This window comes from Oryzias latipes, chromosome 7, assembly GCF_053564925.1.
Source record: "Oryzias latipes strain Hd-rR chromosome 7, Olatipes_Hd-rR_3.1".
NCBI classification, from domain to species: Eukaryota; Metazoa; Chordata; class Actinopteri; order Beloniformes; family Adrianichthyidae; genus Oryzias; species Oryzias latipes.
Genome location: NC_136243.1, coordinates 18437493 through 18457552, shown reverse-complemented (window position 1 = coordinate 18457552; position 20060 = coordinate 18437493). Strand labels below are relative to the sequence as shown.

Here is a 20060-nt window from a genome sequence, read left to right as displayed (position 1 = left end):
CTCCTCATCTATTCATGCTCTCACAAACTCCACTCTGCAGTAAGACCAAAAGGATTACCCCCCCCCCCCCCCCAAAAAAAAAAAAAAAAACTGCTGTAAAACGCACATAAGGTCACTTTAGTCACAGTTAATGCTGGTCTCCATTCATTTTAATTATATTTTTATTTTCATTTTATTCTACTGCATCTCTGTTTTTCTTATTTTACTGCTATTTTTTTATTCTTTGATTGCTTTTATTGCTTGCTTCCTTGCACTGCCATGCTAGTAAGAAACAACATCTCGTCTCACATTTGTATTTCTCTGCAAATACTATGTGTGGAATGACAATCAAGCAAATCTTGAATCTTGACGTGAATCAGACCGTCAGAGATGGTCTCCGTAGTGCTGCGATCAGTTCCGTGGTGTCGCCGCTAGGGCTGCTCGGTTCTCTTTTGTTCGAGAGTCCGGTGATAGAAGGAAAGGACAGACGAAGAGAACTATGCTGTTGTCGTGATTTTAAAATCATCTTTTTCATCAATTAAGTATGTTTATTTATTTAAACTATGAAAATTACTTTTTTGATTCGAAAGGCCTTTTTAAAACCAGTAAAGAATTGTGACAGAGTTTTTTTCTTCAGTGTTCAGTAGTTGATTTGAGAAAGTTAGCGTCTGTGCTAATCATGTTAGTTGTTTGTGTCGTCGCCACAACTACATTTATTGATTTAGCTCTCTGCTACAATAGTTAAACAACACTTTAAGTGTGAGGAAAGTTTCTTTCTTTTTTAAAATTATGTATGCAGTGACATAAACTATAACTTCATATTTTACTGTTAACTTTTTTCCTTTTAGTTTCCCCACTAAGCTGGCGTTGTAGCGGTTAGCTTCAAGCTAGTCTGGTTTAGCTTTGTACTTCTGTTAGCTCGTGGGCGTCGTGGCATTTGCTAACGTTAATGTTACGTTGGGAGACTCAGTAAACAAATCCTAAAACCCATTCGTGTGTTTTAAACCAAACACAACATATTTATCGTTCTCAACTACATATTTTTTCGTTTGCTCCTTCTTCAGGGAACATTTATCTGCGGCGGAATAGCCTGCTAACATCAATGTTAGCCACTAGCCTGTACGTGTAAATGCTATGTACTAGAATGGACCTGTTGAACTCTCAGTTCCTGGACAAGATGAACAATAACATTGGGAGACTACACTACGAAGGTTTGTTGTCTTCTTTGTGATTGTGTGGGGGGTGACGTCGGCTTGAATGGCACACGCACTGTTGTGTTTTGTATGTTAGCATAATAGTTTCTAGTTTGTGCTAGTATTAGTTATTTATTGATTTGTTTTGGCTGAACAAGCCAAACAAACATTTTCATCTTTTACTTGAAAAGTATTGATTTGCGTTTAATAGTATTTTACATTTAACATAAAGGGTTTAAATTACAGGCAATCATATAATAACTTGGCGCTTTTTACGTTAACGTTTTTCAAAATTTCACTTGACCTATCGCAAATGTATACTTTTATACTTAAAAATACTGCAAAGTTGGTTATTTAATATACTGTTTGTATGATAAACTTTTTAGTCAGTCAGAATACTGACAATCAGGACATTATTGCTGCCTAAACAAAGGACTTTTTTAATTGACTTTTTAAAATTAATTTGAAATTGAAATGGAATATTTTACGTCACCCGGTTTGACCTGAATTCAATAAAATGTAAATTTGTTAATACATTCCCATTATATAAGAGTGATCATTATTATTATCGTTATTTTTTGGTTAGGAGAAAACATTTTTTTGTGTATCAAGCAATGTGAACTGAAAAAAGGTGAAACTGTCAATAATTAGTTTTTAAATATTAATAGTTACAGAAAAGCTGCTTGTTGCTTCCTTTTAAGGTAGTTGCTTTGAAGAAAAATTGATTTGTTGAAAGTACCTGGTAGATATATATTTTGTTTTTCAGTGATGAAAGTCTTCCGGGAATTCCCGGAAATCCGGGTTTTTGAGCAAACCGAACGTACTTTCCGGGAAATAAAGACCTGATCTCTACGGACAAATCGCTTTCCGGATTAGAAAATGGTCTGAAATCAGCTAATTTTAGCTTTATTTTCTATATTTCTCCGCAGATCGCTTCCTCTATGGTCGTGGCCATCTTTCGTCTTCCCGGCTTAATTGACCAATGACGGGACGTTTTAGTTGCTTTCGGATGCGTCGACGGGTCTGATTGGCTCTGTCTGCACCACGTGGTCAGCGTGACTTGCTTCCCTAGAGACCAAAACTGGCGGACCCACGCTAAACTTTCACAAACACATCTGAAGAGTTTGCGATCAAATTTGTGTTAAAATAATGGCAGGCATCGTCATTATTGAGCGTGGTCACGACCTCAGTTGTGAGAAGACGATAAAAAACAAATTGAAGTGGTCTTGGCTGGAAAAAAAAAAAGATTTTTAAGGTAGTGTAGGTCAAATACTTTTTTGTGTAAAATAATCTCAAAACCACATTTTGAAATAATTTCAATTTTAGTTTTGAGTTTCAGTTTTTATTTTGAATACATTTCTCTATCTAATTTATTTGTATTTCCTAATTACCATGATTTAGTTCAGTATAGTTAACATTAATTATAAGTATTTGATGGTTTGGACCCGCACTCCCTTAAAAAATAATGTTTACAATGTTTAGTTTAGTTTGTATGTTTGTTTTGATATTTCCCAGATTACTTAGTATTGGTGTTAAAGAATTGATGTATTATGTTATAGAATTATAGTTTAAAGCAGATCCCATATTTTGATGTAATTATAGTTTGAGAAAACAGTGCAAGTGGATGTTGTACATCAGTCATTTCTAAAGCAGAAATAATGTATAAATAACTGAGGTATTTTCATAGAATATCATAGTTACCGGTGTTCTTTTTGCCATTTGGGGCTTTGATGTTACTATATTTTAGCAATTGTATGTTTTGCAGCTTTAAGGAAAAGCGTAGATTGTAGGATTGTGTTACTTTGAGCAATTTTCCAAATTCTTTTTTAGGACCAGCAAGTCCTTAATGGAGAGTCAAACTAGGGGTTTGAATGACAAATCATGATGCTCCAATTAGTCTTAGTTTCTTGATAAAGAAGTGAATAACTAGCTGCCAGAATGCACCAGAATGCATCTAAGACCACGTATTTTTCCAAAATTTCGCTCTGTGCCCGCCATATCGCTCAAAGAAAAGTTCAGGGATTTTTTCCTTGCCTGACTTTCATCACTGGTTTTTACAATAATCCTTTCAAACAGTTCTTTTTATGTAGATTGATAGTTTTAGGTTTAAAGGTTAAATGTTTTTCCAACAATTTGTATATTTTGTCAGTCATCACAGTACCTTAGGATTTACTCTAATAGAGGCATTTTTTAACACTTATTTACACATTATTATATCTCTGTGTTGGACTTTTGGTTTTAGCCAAACTAACCTTAGATAAATCTATCATTGTAATCGAAATACACTGTCCTGATCAGAGCAGCTTTTTGATTTGGACACTTCTGCTCGTAATTTTCCTGTGTGGTGTTACCAGAATTTTACCACTTGGTTGAAAGTGTTTTTTTTTCCTTTCTTTCTCACAGATGAGTCCAGGATGCCCTCCCTGTCTACTGCTATGTCAAAGATAACTGGGCCTCCTCCACAGTGCCCAAGCAAAAGAAAGTATGGAGAGGAACAAATGGAACATCAAATCAGCTGTGATGATGACCACATGACCAAAATGAGCAGACTGTTGGCTACTCAGCTGTAAGTACATTGCATAATATCCAGAGCTATTTGTATTTGTGTTGCTGGATTGTTTTTTTCTTTTCTTTCTTCTCTCTTTAGGCTTGTTTTTCCAATCTTGAGCCCCATTGAGCTGAAAAATAGCGTGCACATTGTTCGCACATGTTATTTGAGCAACAAGTGACAAGCTACATCACGTGTAGCATCGTATTGCTGTTCCACTAAGGCAAATAAATATTACCCCTGGAATGTGTTTGGTGTTGCTTTTATACTTTTGGGTTAGTTGTTGTTGCATCTGCTGATACCAACTGTTCTTTGACTGAAGTTCTTCAGGTGTCAACACAATCACGTCACAAAAAGAGGTGTAACGATTGGATTCATATAATTTGTGGTTGCTGATACGATTCATAGTCGATATTGGTTGCTTTCAAAATACTTTCCTTTGCCTTACATACATTTTTGCGTTTGTTACACAGCTGTTTTCAGATGCGTTGTCTTGCATCTGGCTTTTTTCTCTATCTTTGATTTTGTATTCTGAACTCTGATTTCAGCGTGATATTTTTGCCGCTAAACCAGCCAATCACAGACAGGAGGGTTCATGGTGATTTGTCTACATTCTATCCAATCGAGTGTCTCTTCCTCGCATTAAAAGTGCTTGGAGGCAGACATGGACCAGGATTCTGCACTCTTCAGCCATTCTGACCTGTGTCTCTCAGAGCTGAACCCAATAGGAGCAGCAAAGGAACCTAAAAAGCAACCGAGCGTCAATATTGCTCGCCATATTTGCTGCTGCAATATCGTTAGGTTGGAGCTGTGTGGGGTTACAGGCTAGTGGGAGAGAGTGCAAACAGATGGATGTTGGGAAGTGGGGGAGGGCTTACTCTGTGCCAACGGTCTCACCTGCAACTCTGAGGCAAATTTTAACTGAACTACTGCTGCTCTGTAAAAACTATGTCCTTGAAAAGGTCTTTTGATTTAGCCTAAAAATGGTATAATCATAATTAAAATGTTTGAAATAGATCAAAAGATGATCGGAGTGGGACTTTAAGGCAGCAGCGACCAAAACCTGTAAATTTTACAGATATTCTGAATGGAATAAATTAATCTGAATCATCTAAATGACAGTTTTCTTTTTATTCTTTCATCAAGAGCCAGGCCCTCTGCTGGGAGTAACCATACAGAGCACTGGAGCCTCAGTCACAGTCAAGTCGAGCACACTGCCTCATCCCCGAATGGTATCCATGGTAACCACCTGTATGCATCCATTCCTGGCTATGATTTGGACCAGCCTCTGGCCCTGACCAAAAGCAGCCATAACACGGGCATCAGCAAAATCCAGAAGGCTGTCGTCGGTGACGCAGTGGAACGGCCGCAGGTATTTAAACTTTACCTCAGAATTTCTATCTAATGTTCTGTTTGTGTTCCTGCTGTCTGATACTCTTTGTTCTTTTTGAATGAGATTATGTTTGTATTATTAAATTTTCTTTTAACAAATATTTCTTGACCCGTGACAAAAATAAATAAAAGTTTCATGTGTCATGTCAGGGGTCACGTGATGAATACTTCTGTGTTTTTGCTCTATGTGCACTTCACTCTCCATGTAATGTCCTCCTACAGAACCGTCCTTCCGTCATTACCTGTGCCCCTGCCAGCAACCGCAACTGTAACCTCTCACACTGCCACATGAATGGCTGCACTCCCTGTCTCCCTGCTGACCAGAAGAGGACCAACGGTGAGGAGGAACACCTACACTGTATGATTTATACATGCTAACCAGGAGCAAGGCTTAACGTCAAAGATAAAGCTGAGAATGTGTTATTAGTGATGACACATGCTGAAAGGTTTTTTTTTCTTTATCTTTATCTTTATCTTTATCTTTTGGTTTATCTCATCTGTGATCTGATTAAATGTGTTTAGCAAATGCTTTATTAAATTGTTGTAGAGCTAACATTAAAAAATGTAAAGGAAGTGAGACGCGGTTCATAAGGAGTTCTTCAGTGTGGAACATTGACTGTATATGAGAACCGGACCGAGCGAGTGTGACGGATTCACTTCCAGCTCCAGCTAAATGGAGTCAATTCAGTTGCCATTTTTTCGGGATACAGATGCTGCCATGTTGGAACAAGACGTTGTCAGTAAGCAGTGATTGGTCCAAGTCAGCCTGAGTCTGTGGGACCCACTCTCACCAATCAGGAGTGAACTTATTGGAAGTCCATACCCAATCCACTTTAAAGCGAGCTACAACAAATATATTCGACGTGAGAGCACGTACTTTTATTGAGGTTCCTGATTGGCCCGTTTATAACTTGAATAATAAAAAACATTCAGATTAGCAAACACATCATGAAAAAAGGTAGCAGAGCAAGAATGATTATTCTGATAAGACTGAGCAATGGTTGTTTATTTCTCTAGGAGGATTTTGGCTTCTTGGAGCCAGCGGGTACTTCCTGTTTGGAGCACTCAGTCCACTTCTAAAATACTCTGCGGTTATTTTCCCATCATCAGTAGGATGGGGGCTTTTCCTCATGTAGTGGTTGGTAAACCATGAAGGTTAACCTTATTTATGGAAGGTGAATCACGAATTGTCCCAGAATAGTTTGAACGACACGGATCGGATCTGTTCAAATGCGACCCAGGCCACTTGGGTATGTGGTCCCGAATCCGATACTTATCCCATCTTTTCAAATGCGACCTCCGTCTGAACGGCCAGGCCACATGTGTCCGACACGTACGTCATTGATGCGCTACAAAAGTCATCATTCTGCATTGAAGTAGACGAACACGAGAACATAAACATCAACCATGGCGGACGATGCTGCTGAGACCAGTCAGTGGAAGGGAAGCGAGGTCACCGATTGATTCAAATTTGGGGTGACAGCTCTATTCAGGCCAAACTCCAGGGCTCTTATCACAACCGGCCAGCGAAACGAACCTTTCCTGCCATGACTTTTTTTCCTTTTCCGACCGTGGTTAGAAGCGCGGGGGCAGATCCTCCTTCTGGGTTCACTTCCCTGTTCGGACCCTCAGATTATCCAGAGCGGGTTAATAAAGAGTCAATAGCATTTATTCTGGGGGAAACCTTCATTTATTACCGTTCTCCTTCCTCCGTAACACACAACATGAATGCGTGCCCCCACTGCCCCCCCCCCCCCCCATTCTCTACATCGCTGCACTTACACACATGCGCGACCCCAGCACATACACATCCCCATTCACATTGTTGACATCCATTGTTAACGTTAGCTACTTCCACAAACAACAGTGATGTCATTCCCCGTTGAGTACTCTTCTGCGCATGCGGGTCACTTCTGGGTCATTTCATGTTCACACAGGAGATCACAAAAGTTCACATTTAATTGGAAATGTGAACTGCCTTGCAAAAAAAATGGAATTAAAAAAAAAATCGGAATGCAGCATTAAACCCTGCAGTGTGAATGTAGCCCAAGACACAATGTTTTCATTAGAGGTAGTATGTTTTTTCATTTTCCAACAAAGATTTTCTTGAGGTTTCAGCAGATTACTTGTAAGGTTTCTTTCTTTGCTCCACTTTGGAAGCATTTTCTGACTTCCTCTCTGTTTTTTCTCATTACAGCTGGTTATCTAACCCTTATCTCTCTTCTGGTTCTAGCTAACACAGTCTGCGACCCAGTGATTGAGGAGCACTTCCGCCGCAGCCTTGGGAATAACTACAAAGAATCTGAGCCCGTGTCCAACTCTGTGTCCATCACAGGCTCTGTGGATGACCACTTTGCCAAGGCACTGGGTGATACCTGGCTCCAGATCAAAGCCCGGGGCGGGGGTCACCAAACCCCGGAGGCTGACCTTTGAGCTACAAGAGAGCAATTAATCTAATGACTTTTTCTCCGTGCGCGAGTGGAAACAGCTCGCTGTCATTTCTTGCCTATAATTAAGTCTTCTTAGCCAAGAACAGAGCAACATGTTGAGCAAACCAGCAGTTCGCTTGTGAACCTCACGGTCAGCCTTCTAGAACGCTCCGATTTGGATGTGACGCCTCGGTCAGAGAGGTCAAGCTAAACGTTTTCTAGTGCGATGGATAAACTCTACAGTTTAATTTGTGGGGATGATAAGATTCCCAAGACGGTCAGTTGTTAGTAAAAACTCACCTGCCTAATAGCCAAAGACATTTCCGGTGTTTTCCAACATGAAAGCCATAGATCAAGCCTTTGATATTCATCCTGAAATGTGCTCATTTTTGGAATCTTTTAGTCGAAAAGGACAGCCAGGTCTCGCTTGCTCTCCTAAATGATGGCGCGGGGCAATTAATGTGTTGAAAAGTAATGCTTTGGGATGACACAAAGAAAGTTCTGGTCCCTCTGCTTTCTATAAACACTCGTGTCAAACTGGATGGATCAGACATGTAGAGTTTTAAGACACTAATACCAATCAGAACTGATGCGTCTAATTAGAGTCCATGTCTAAGATAGCTGGTTTTTATTACAATCCATACTATATTTACTCCAAATTTTATTTTTTATCTGTAACGTTTTAGAAATACTCACTGCTGGTACAGTTGTACTCAATCTATTTTTTTTGGTAACACGTTTTCATGACTATATGTAGGTGTATCTCTTTAGCATCCATCTCCACATGGCAGCCTCTGGAAAGGTTGGTCCTGAATGCAGTTGGATCCCTGTGTTCGTCTTTGTTTGTCTGCAGAGCAGGATGCTGTAGCTTTACACGTGACTGAAAACAGCAAAATCTCATTTGTGTGTAGCAGTGGTTTTATTTATTCCTGCTGACGTCTGCTAAAGTTTAGTGAAAGAACTCCCTTTTTTCTATCATTTTACTGCAAACATGTGAAGCGTTCGTTCATGACATTCCACTTTTTTGCTATTCGTTGCAGCCTCTTTAGTTTTACAGCTTTTAAAATGGGCAAAAAAAAAAACTCCCCCCCACAAAAATGTTACATTTTAATTTGAATTTGTAGTACCTACATATGAAATATGTAGAGTTTATTTTGACCTGCTCATGGAAACAGTCTCCTGTAGTTCTTTATTTGTTACACTTGCTGTTATGTTGGTATTTTTCACTAAAGACTGTCATTGCGCCGTGCGGAATGACGTAGAGATTTTTGTTTTTCTTTTTTACTCTGGAGTAGCGTACTCGTGTAGAACTAATCTCCTTTTTTCAGATGATTAATACGTGCGGGAACACAGCGATCTTTTGATGGAAGACTTCGTTCAGAGTTCAGAGTGAAACGTCTCTTATGTGCCATTATAGAAATGAGGGATGATCACTGAGTCTGCTTGTTTGATACAAGTGTGTGTGTGTGTGTGTATTAGGTCTCTGTTATTTAATTTCTGTTTTTAGACTACCTGTATCTCGAAGAATGTTTATACAGTTTGACACTCAGATCTGTTATTGCAGAACTTAAAAAAAAGGTAGATTTTTTTTCTTTTTTTTTTATCACTATTGTTATTTTGTCTGGAAGACAATACAGCTTTTTTTGTACTTACCTCTCTTCCAAATAAATATATAATACCTACCTTTGGATGCCTGTTTTATTGTATTAAATCTTACACATGGATTTCATAGTAGTGAAAGTAAAGCAAAAAGAATTGTTCTTAATAACAAAGTCTTGGTTCTTATTAGATGAAGTTTGAATTTTTGTCTTTTTATCAAATGGAAGGTAAAATTAGGCTTTTAAAGGCAGTTAGTGGAAACACTTCATCGGTTTATCGGTTATCTTCAGCACTGCAGTTTGACAAAAAAGATCTATATTAAATATTTGTTTTGTTCACCTGAAAAGCAAAAAAAAAAGTTTAAACAATAAGATCTTAGATGTTAAATCATGAAATCACTGTTACACTGTAACTGTTCTGAGGAAAACAGCTTAAGTTTTACATATAAACATCCTTTCTATAACCTTTCTTTTGTGCCATCTTGTAACTTTCTGCCAGCAAATCAGACCAAGTTCTTGACCCATGAAGGTTTTGTTTTTAACTCCTGTATCCCTTGTCCTTAAAGGGTCAGTCATACTTTTTCTTATTTTTGTAATGTAATGTCATAATCTTTAAATCCAAGAGTTAAATGCTGGGTTTAAAAAAAAAAAAATTGATTATCGTAGTTGCATTACTGTTCACTGATGTGTGACTTTATAGGAGGGCAATACTGTTTGCCATTTCCTGCTGACGGATTGTAAAATAAAAATTCCTTTCGTTTTGCTGACATGGTTGTCGTGTGTAAAATATTTGCAGGACTGCAGGGCAAGTATGACTTATCGAAACGAGTAATTTTATCAGTTAGGGCTGGAAAATACCCCCATTTTTTATAATTTCCTGACATAAAGGTGATATTTTTACTTTTGGGAAGTACTATTAAATCTAAGTCACTTAGTTTAGCATCACTTTGAACGGAAAAAAAAACGCTGGCGAATATTTTACATAGTTGGAAATGAAGTCAAACACGAAGAGGTTAAAATCTATACATATTCTAGTGAATCTGACTTTTTTGGATGTTCTAAATGCTGAAAAACTTTGAGCTGCTGCTTCCTCAGGGTTTAAGCTTCTTAAAACATGGTAGTCTGTTTTAGGAAATGACCGAAAATTCCTCACACTGTTATCAACATAAAAACAGTCTTATGAGATCAGACTGACGCTATGATAGTCTAAAGTTCAGTAATATACAAAGTTGACTAACAAAAGCCTCAAATTCCGTTCTTCTCTTTGTTGACCAGCAGGTGTCAGCATTGCGCTTTCATTCAGAAAACAACGTCTTTAGGGCCTGGAGAGGAACCAATGAGCTTCATCTCCCTGGAACAATTGGTATGGTCATTAGTACGTCAGCTCATGATGTTAAATGTCTTTTGGATGTCAGATTTGTTTGAGTTAAAATGCACACACACATACGCACGCACGTGCGCGCGTGCTCACACACACACATCCACACAAGTCTGAGTGCAAATGCTGAGACGTAACCCGACGTGACACCAGATATCCAGACTTGTCTGCAGATGCATCATTTGGAATGTCATTTGTATTTTTTCATGATTTAGATGCATTTTGATTTGGAGTTATTGTGTTTGAAGGCTTTATAGAAGTGCAAATAATTTAGGAGTCATTTTGATTTTGTTAAAAATACTCTGCTGAAATGCAACAAAACGAACATTTTAAGCCAAAAAAGAAAAAAAGAGCATCTTCTCTTCTTTTCTTTTGATATTTTTTCAGGGCTCAAATCTGCCCAAAAGCCCCTCCAACAGACCACTGCCTCCCCAAGATTAGCCCCAGCCATTCAGCAACCACAATGCCACGGCCGATGCTGCACCCTGCCTTCCAAGGATCGCCCTATTCTGTTGGATTGCAGGGAGGAGATCCACATTTTCCTCAGCCTATTCCTGCCTATTCCTGTACGGACCCATGCAAGCCCGGCGACAAATATCAGCCTGCATCGATGTCGATGGGAAACTTGTGTCTTAATCAAGATGACACTTCAGGGTCAGGCCAAATTTGGCTCGGCCTCCTCAATGTGTGAAGGCCACGAGGAGCATGACATGTGTGCTTGCAGAGGAGGACTGGTCTCGCAGCCGCTCCCTCCTGTTTATTTCACTAACTGCATGGACTCTGCTGCTTTCAGACATGTTCAAGGCTAGCATATGCCAAACATTGTGCTCACTCGCCTACGTATAAAGAAACGAACCAATGAGAGCAGCCTAGCACATTGCAGGGGCCACAGCATGGAGTACAAATGAATCCAATTGGATAAATGGATTTTATCACAGGCTAACTGGGAAAAGTGGCCCTTGCAGTGTCACACATGTTGGCTTGCATATTGTGCTTATTTGGACTACACAAATGGCTGATGTAAATCTCTGCCTCTCATTTGCATAATTCCAAATTTGTTGTGCCCGAAAGAATCCAGGGCTTGCATATCTGCAGCCTCCGAGTGGTCTGGGGAATTTGCATGATTGCCTGTAGATTATTCGAACATCATCTAACCCCTCCCCTCATCTCCCCACCCCCACCCTTTTTCTTATTATTTTTTGCGGCTCTCTTCTGTGAAGATCCACACACATCCTTGGGCAAAAGAATCTAAAATAGATCATACGAGCAACTGGAGTAGATGCACAGGCGCAGGAAGCAGCTCACGGGCAGACTTGAGTCATGCTGGCAAGATCATGCACCCGGAGCTGACAGCCCAACACACGCGATTACCAAGCGCGTCACTTCCACAATGCAGTTGCAGCCCGTTCTATAGGTTGCAAATGGCGAGCGGGAAACGCAGAGGTCCTTTGTGGGCCCGCTCAGAAAGCCACGCCGAACGTGCGTTCGAAGTGAGTTCGTACTTCCTTAAGACTGACCTGATGAGCATCTGTGAGTCAGTGGCTCATCCAATGTGTCATGTGGACTGCTGGCAATGGCATAACCTTTGTGGAGGGAAGGGAAGACAACACAGTCACTCTGGATAACAGTCTTGCAGTGAACAGAAACAGACCCTGTCAGGCCGCCTCAGCATCAGTTTTCAGCTGCACACCACCACAAACGCGGTTTACCCAGCGCACTTAGCATCTCAAACTCCTTCTCGATGAGCCCTCCTTACATGAGGTGGACTGATTGGGCAACAAATTTCCCCTACACCGGAGTCTGCACCCTTCAACAATTAGAAAAGTGTTCCCAGTTGTCTTTTAATTATAATTATGCCGTTTATAGCCAGAATGGAAAAGAAAAACCCTGTGTTGTGTTCTAGGACATATTTTCTGCAGAGCGACAGCAGTGCCGCAGAAATTCAGTTGTGGGCGGAACTGTTAGTCTGCCTCCACTTCCCATCATCCCTTTGTGTACATTCTCTCCCGCTGGCTTATAGCCCCTCACACCCCCCAAGCTAACATTAGCGGGGCAACAAAAATGGCGAGCAATATCGGAGATAACCAGCTCAAAGGTTTTGATCCAGTTGCCAGCTTGGACAAGGAAAACAAAGCTGTACATCCGGCATGTCCAAAGTCCGGCAGGTGGGTTAAAAGCAGCTCGCTCTCAAATTTCCATCGCCCTGCAGGCTCTTTTCATAAAATCAATATGTGGCCCTCGGCACTTTCTCAGAACTGTGTGTACAATTTCTTGATTGTGATTGGCTAAATTAGGTTATAAGCCATTGTAAACCTGTGGTAACAATCTGTGGCTCCTTGAGGTTCAGGGCCTTTAGAGCCAAACAAGAGAAACAGATTTTTTTTTTTTTTTTTTTTTTTTTTACTTGTCCTGTCCAACAGCTAGGCAGGCAGATGAGAGCTGAGGGCCTCTTGTGTTGGACATATTTTACTTTAACAAGAGGGGTTATTAATCTTCAGACAAACCAAATGTATGACTGAACAAACCCCTTTTGTAATTGAGGCCAAACTTTATTCATTTCAACCATGACTGAAAATCTTTGGTGTTAGACCGGACGGAAAAGGAAAGAACGGAAGAAGAGGGAGGGATGTCAGAGGGGGGGGGGGGGGGGTAGTGAGAGGGGGGGTAAGACCATGAAGCAGCATAGAGCAGACAGGTTTACTGGTTGTTTATCGTTACGGTACAGTTCAAATGTGGTACAAAAAGTGCGGGGCCTGTTCACACACACTCAAATATTATCAACACACCTGCTAGCTGCAAAAAATGTTCACATGTCAACATGTACATAAAACAGATAGTGTTAACGAACCCATACCTATGCCTTTAAACCAACTAGTGTGAAATCTTTCATTCATTCAATCATGCAAACTATTAGTGCAAAGGTGAGCTAACACCTGTGCTCAGGTGAGTGTTTATGTTCTTCTAAAATGGATGGTGGAATGTGAAAAGAAGGAGGAGGAGCGCCCAGCCACCCCCACAGCCAGACCCCCGCCGCAGCAGCAGCGGCAGCCGGAATTCCCCCAACGCCACACGGGAACAGGCAGGGAACAACCGCCCCCCGGGCGACCAAGAACGCCACCCAGGCCAGGGCCATCAGATTTATTTGTTTCTGTGATCAAAACCACTTCTGAATAAGAAAGTTTACAGTGAGCATTTTATTTCAAGAATCCTATGAACCCAGATTTAATGTTGACAAAATGTTTTTTTTTTCCAGACAGACTTTTTATTTTAGACATTAATTTCTGGTTCAAATTTGAAATTTACAGTGATTTAGGTTAAAATTTATTTAGATGTATCTCTGATCTTTATAAAATAAGTACCGGTATTTCTTAAATTTTGTGTAAATAGTTTATTAGCATTTGATGCGATTACAAGAGTTTTTTAGGAGTGGGTCTTTTTTTTTTTTTTTTTAGAGCCAACTTGGCCAATTTCTCACTGTCTCCTAATCAGTGTGAGCCATAAAGTCTCACTCCACACTTTAGAAAAATAAAACACTGATTTGAATTTATGTTATTTTTAATAATATGATTTTAAAAATCAAATTAATTTTTTCAAAGCATAAATAAAACATAAACATAAATAGAAAATAGTCTATTTTGTTGTTTGTTTACCGGTATACATTTTGACAGCAATTCAAATGCCTTCTTTTCAAAAAAAGACATCCTGTACCATTTGGGACCATTTGAATGCATAAAATGCAGTAGTAGTAGTGTTATGTCAGTGATTATAAAAAATAAAAAACTATACACAGTTTAATTTAACTCTTGTGGTGGATCTCAGCCAGAAATGTGTAAACCTAACCTAAGCCAAGTTAAAATTAAATCAGAATAAAATTAGTGACCCTTGCTTGATTTTTTCACTTGAAATCTAAGACTTTTTTTCAAAAAAGTATATCCGGTCCACCTTAAGTATGAATTCTAGTTGTGTTTACTGACCTCCAGTTTATTTTCCGGGATACATAACGCTGAGGCATCTGTCTAGTTCGACCTCTGTTAACTAAGAAGCTGCATCGCTTCATGACTTGCTGGAGGATTATGGGTATGTAGTCAGGAGCCTTACAGAGTGATAAGTACTGTGCTTCAACTGTTTGTGAATGAGTGGAATAAAGTTGGACTTATTTTTCTTCTTCTTTAAGTGGCTTGTAGTCCAAAAATACGTTACTTTTAAAATGTCATTTTTCTTTAACCGGAGAGCCTCAATAGAGGGGTAAAAGAGCCACACGTGACTTCAGAGCCTCAGGTTGCAGACCCCTGCCCTACTCGCTGCCTCAACTCCATCGTTTGATTGGAAAATAAGACCGTCCTCAATACCATATGGTGCCTGACACAGCCACTGGTAAGTTTGGCTCAAATGGCACAATGACTATATAATATTGATCTGTTCATAATTGATTTAAAGGTCCATCTGCTGCACACTAACATGCCTCTTTCCATTCTGTTGGAATCCATCCCCTCTGAAGGCATTGCTGTGGGTGAGAGATGAAGTCTTCCTTTCACATCACGCCATCAGTTAAGCGTCCGCGCTCAGCAGCGGGCAACACACCGAGATGTTGGGTCTTGGGCAGCGAACAGAAGATAGATGGTTTAACTGCCACCAAGGGGCATTTTCATGTCTCATTACGAGGTTTGTTAGTGACCACGTCACATCTGCTTGACTGAGCAGCGTTAATAAGGAAAGTGACCCAACACCAAGCATTTTCCCCTTCCCGCTGCTGCATTCCACTGCCATATCTTTTTTTTTTCCTTTTGCCTGTCTGCCTTCCCCTGTTGCCACAGCGCCTCGCCACCACCACAACCATCACCCCCCCCCCCCACCCTGTGTGTTTGGCAGTCACACAGTTGGCCATGTGTGTACTGAAGACGTTACATAATGCCCTCCTTTCACTGCACTCCGGATCAAAGAGAACAATCCAGCACAGAAAATTGCTTCTTGCTGATTTTCTTTTTCTTCCACCATAACATTGTTTTTTTTTTTTACTTCTTTACCAAGAGGCTCCACAGTAGTCTGGGTTGTGATCAGCTTCCCCATCTCCTTCAATGCTAAGTGAGGATGAATGATCTTAAGCTCACTGTTGAAATACCAAAAATAGGGATTTACAGTTTATTGCTGCGAATAAACGCGTGAACTCCGACTTTCACAGGATGACTTTTATCTTTAACGTTTGCAAAAAGATGCAAAATTTGGAAACTGATGTTCACATGATGAAAACCTGTTTCTCCGTTGGAGTTTCCGCTCTTACTGAGTTCTTTAAAGCCAAGCAGAAAGAGGCAAAAAGCATTTATTTCCCTTTGCAAAACAAAAAACAAGGTTTTCCATCGAGAATGCAGGGAGAGAAGGAGCTGAAGAGTCTCAAACGCTGTCAGAAATGCCGGGCCTGTCCACAGTCTTGCACGGATTGGAGTAATGAGTGCATGCTGGGGGGGGGGGGGGGGGGGGGGGGGGGGGGGGGATCATTTACCTCCTATGGAAAAGGTTGGCAGCACATTGTGAAAACACGTTGTTTTCCCCAGCAATTAAGAAAATCTTTGCAAATAATTATTATTGTTGTTTAGTGGATGAAGGAAGCTCCTCAGTGATTGCACATATTGGGGATGTTATTGCCAAAGGATAATACATGCTTCTCCACAAGGTTTATTTTGCTTGCATCACCGCCTTCAACCGTCAAACTAACAGTGAAGCGTGGCAAAAGCAGAAGCATTTGATTTCCTTCTGATGGCGGGAATCAGCAGCAGCCCTTATCTCTGCTACCCCCTACCCCCCTCCCAGTGATGGAGAGCGGTTCCTTGGTCCGAGGGAGCAGAGCGGCTGGGTTATCTCTGGCGCTCAGCCTGCAGGGAATGAGCAGGTGAACCAGGAACAAAAGCGTCTTTAGGACACAGCACATTCTTGCCGCGGTGCACAGTTAGCCATGAGCAGTGCAGCTGCAGCATCAAACGAATAGCAGCGGAACGCACAGGGCAAGGCTTCCGGGTGTCTTCCGGGCCGTTATCGCACCTGACAGTGTCTTGTTTGGGTTTCAGTGGTGCATGTGGCATCCGTAAGCAGCTGGTCATCTGTTGTGTAGACTGAAAGGGCGTGATGTGTCACACAGGACGCATTTGGTGAACCACAATACTGCACTGTTTCGGCTCTGTTTAGATTTAATTGGATAATTCCAAACCCCCATGTTGTATCTCAGATATGGAAAACTGATGTTGTACTGATCTCCGACTTTTATACCCATTTTGGTTGGAATGCATTTTGTATGGATTGTTTTGGAAGCACTGATTGGAGTGTCTTCTGGACCTTTATGGAGAGGACATTGAGGGAGCAACTCAGTGCATCACGGATTACATGAACCTCTGCATGGACTTTGTTGTACCCACAAGGAAAGTGCACTGTTTTGCTAATAATAAACTCTGGATCACCAGGGGGGTGAAGAGAGTTCCTAATAAAAAGAAGAGAGCGTTCAACAAAAAGGATGAAAACGAGATGGGAAAGGTGAAGACAGAAGAGAAAAACTGTTTAAGAGAATCCAGAGAGATCTATAAGGAAAGGGTTGAGGGGAAACTGAAAGAAAACAACATCAAGGAAGTGTGGTCAGGGATGAAAACAATCACACAATGCAAGAATAAGACAGGTGTGCTTATGGGAAGTGCTGAAAATACCTATTTTAATGGGTTTAATGTTGCACCTGTCATCTCCACTGTTTCCAAAATCAGCCTGATCTGCACCAAACCCATCACTGGTCCCTCTCCCTTGCCAGCCCCCACCCTTCTGCCAGCTGATGATGGTCCAGTTACTCAGGCTGCTCCTTCTTCATTCCTTAATCACAACATCTCTCTTCCCCCTCCTCCTCTCCATGTAATCCATGCCACTCATCTGCAAAATATGCATTCTCCCCTTCAGCTCCCATTACATCACAGAACATCATGTGAGAAAGGAACTGCAGAGACTTTACATCATGAAAGCACCAGGTCGACATAAGGCGTGTCCAAGACTGCTTAAAACATGTGCAAATGAGTGTGGGGTTCTCTCCAGCATCTCTTTAATCTGAGCCTGACCTTGGGACATGTTCCACCTTTTTGGAAGATGTCCTGCATAATCCTTCTCCCTAAAGTGAAGAAACCCAAGGGCAATAACGACTACCAGACTGCAGCACTGACCTCGCATCAATGAAGATCTTTGAGAGATTGGTGCTGCAGGAACTGAAGCCACAGGTGCAGGAATAACAGGATCCACTGCATTTTGTCTACAGGGACAGAGTAGGGGTAGAGGACGCTGTCCTCTGTTTATTACATCGCACCCTCTGATACTTGGATGACGGAGGTTGTGCTGTGACGATGCTTTTCTTTGACTTCTACTGCGCCTTTAAAATGATGCAACCTTATCTGCTACAGGAGAAGCTCCTCAAGATGGCTGTGGTGCCACTCTTGGTGTCCTGGATCATGCACTACTTAACCAACAGAAAAAGTGTCCAGAAAACCAAAGAAATGCTCATGGACTTTAGAAGAAAGCCTCTAACACCCCAAACCATATACATTGAGGGAGACAGTAGGGAGATGGTACAGTCCTACAAGTACCTGGGGGTCGTGTTGGATAACAAGCTGGACTGGACCACCTTTACAAGAAGAGCCAGTCCAGGCTGTACTTCTTTCATAGGCTGTGCTCAATTAACGTGCATGAAACTGCTGCACATGTTTTATCAGTCTGTCTTAGCAGGTGCCCTCTTCCATGCTGCGGTGTGCTGCTGCAGTACCAGTAAGAAGAAAATCTCCCGGCTGAATAAATGAATCCATAAGGCGAGCTCCGTTGTAGGACTGAAACTAGTGGAGGATGTTACAAGAAGAGCCAGTCCAGGCTGTACTTCTTTCATAGGCTGTGCTCAATTAACGTGCACGAAACTGCTGCACATGTTTTATCAGTCTGTCTTAGCAGGTGCCCTCTTCCATGCTGCGGTGTGCTGCTGCAGTACCAGTAAGAAGAAAATCTCCCGGCTGAATAAATGAATCCATAAGGCGAGCTCCGTTGTAGGACTGAAACTAGTGGAGGATGTGGCGGAGTAGAGGCCTTTGTTCAAGTTTAGGGCCATTGTGACCAATCCCTCAAACCTGCTGCACCAGGCCTTCACCGGCAGGAGGAGCGTGTTCAGCAGCAGACTACTGCCCAAATACTGCTCCTAAAACAGACTGAGGAAGACTTTTGTCCCTCGTGCTATGAGACGTAACAATTCCCTGACTGAGCATCAAAATTGTATTTACATTGTTGAAATTTTTTGGTTTTATTGTATATTTTAAATATTTGACTATTTTCAACAAATAGCTTTTAATATTAATATTTAATATTTAATTTTTTTATTGTTTATTTTATTGTGTGTGTTAAATGCAAGCAGATGGTTTTTAATTTCTTTTGGGATTAATAAAGCTTTTCTTCTTCTCAGTGTCTGCTTATTATCTTAATGGAAATTTCAAAATAATAGCCTCTAATGGGACATTGAAGTAAAAAGCAAACCGTTCTTTTTTTCTGTGCACCAGATAACCTCTGTTGGGCACCATATATTTTCTGGTGCGAACAAGAAAACAATACAGTTTTGAAACTGTAGAGACTTAAAAAAAACACTGATTCACACAGTCTGCTGCTTTCTTCTGGATGGATTAACAAACACTGATATTTCACCGTTAACCCCAAAGGGAAAGGAAACTGCACAACCTCCAGGGCTCTGACACCTCATATGTGGATCAGTTGTAAAAGAAAATATGGGAATAACTAAAAAGCTGGCCATGATGTGAGGTCAGACAAAGGTAGAATAAAATTAACCCAATCCGTAAGCCGGTAGCATGCAGCTCTTTGGAAAACAGTACACAACCCTTTATGAACTAGATTTTATGTAGCTTACAGTATCAAGAAGGGGCATTTTGTTAAAAAAATTGACTTTTATTTTAATATTATTAAAAAAAATAAAGCTATAGTAGTTTTCTTCCAAAACCTAAAACTGCGTATCAGTTTATATCATTCAAACAGTCTGTTCATCCATCCATCCATCCATCCATCCATCCATCCATCCATCCATCCATCCATCCATCCATCCATCACACTGGCTTATGGAGAGGCAGTCCTCGTAAGGATGCCCAGATTTCCTTCCTTGGTGACATTTTCCAGTCCCTCCAGGAGAATTCTTTAGCGTTTCCCAGACAACCAGTCTCTTCATTGTGTCCTCAGGTCCTTCTGCAGACTGGAAATGCCTATAATGCCTCACAATGAAGGTGTCCAGATGGCATTATTAATGTCCAAAACATCTGAAGTTGCTCTTCTCAATGTAGGGGAGAGTTAGCCCCAAGAACTCTCAGGCATCCTAAAAAGAAATTGAATTTCTGATATAAAAAGGCACCTGGTCAAATGGTTATTTCAGAATTTTCTGAATGCCACAGGGGGAGCTGTGGTGCAGAGGTTTGGTTCCTGCCAATGTGTCAAAGTGTCCGTAGTGGATACTGGTTGGTGCCTTGCTGCTATAGTGTGTGCATGTGT

The 20060-nt window shown here is 40.9% G+C and overlaps 1 protein-coding gene across 4 annotated transcripts; it reads left to right on the top strand.

Annotated features, from left to right (window-relative positions):
• Positions 1-334: 334 nt before the first annotated feature.
• vgll4a (vestigial-like family member 4a) lies at positions 335-9223 on the top strand. Of its 4 annotated transcripts, none has more exons than XM_004070792.5 (6): positions 335-521; positions 1044-1190; positions 3576-3738; positions 4867-5092; positions 5335-5449; positions 7346-9223. In XM_004070792.5, the coding sequence occupies exons 2-6, from the start codon at positions 1109-1111 to the stop codon at positions 7543-7545; spliced, it is 786 nt and encodes a 261-aa protein (XP_004070840.1). In that variant the 5' UTR covers positions 335-521; positions 1044-1108; the 3' UTR covers positions 7546-9223. The 4 variants fall into 4 exon arrangements, with proteins under 4 accessions (XP_004070840.1, XP_078806573.1, XP_078806574.1 ...); XM_078950448.1 differs by having other exon boundaries at positions 438-521; positions 2102-3738; XM_078950446.1 differs by lacking the exon at positions 335-521 and adding an exon at positions 603-738.
• Positions 9224-20060: the final 10837 nt, after the last annotated feature.

Bases quoted from the DNA above. Each gene is read 5' to 3' on its own strand.
- vgll4a (XM_004070792.5), top strand. From the start codon at position 1,109: ATGCTATGTACTAGAATGGACCTGTTGAACTCTCAGTTCCTGGACAAG. The intron at 1,191-3,575 runs GTTTGTTGTCTT...TCTTTCTCACAG, and splicing joins TGGGAGACTACACTACGAAG to ATGAGTCCAGGATGCCCTCC. The intron at 5,450-7,345 runs GTGAGGAGGAAC...TTCTGGTTCTAG, and splicing joins TGACCAGAAGAGGACCAACG to CTAACACAGTCTGCGACCCA.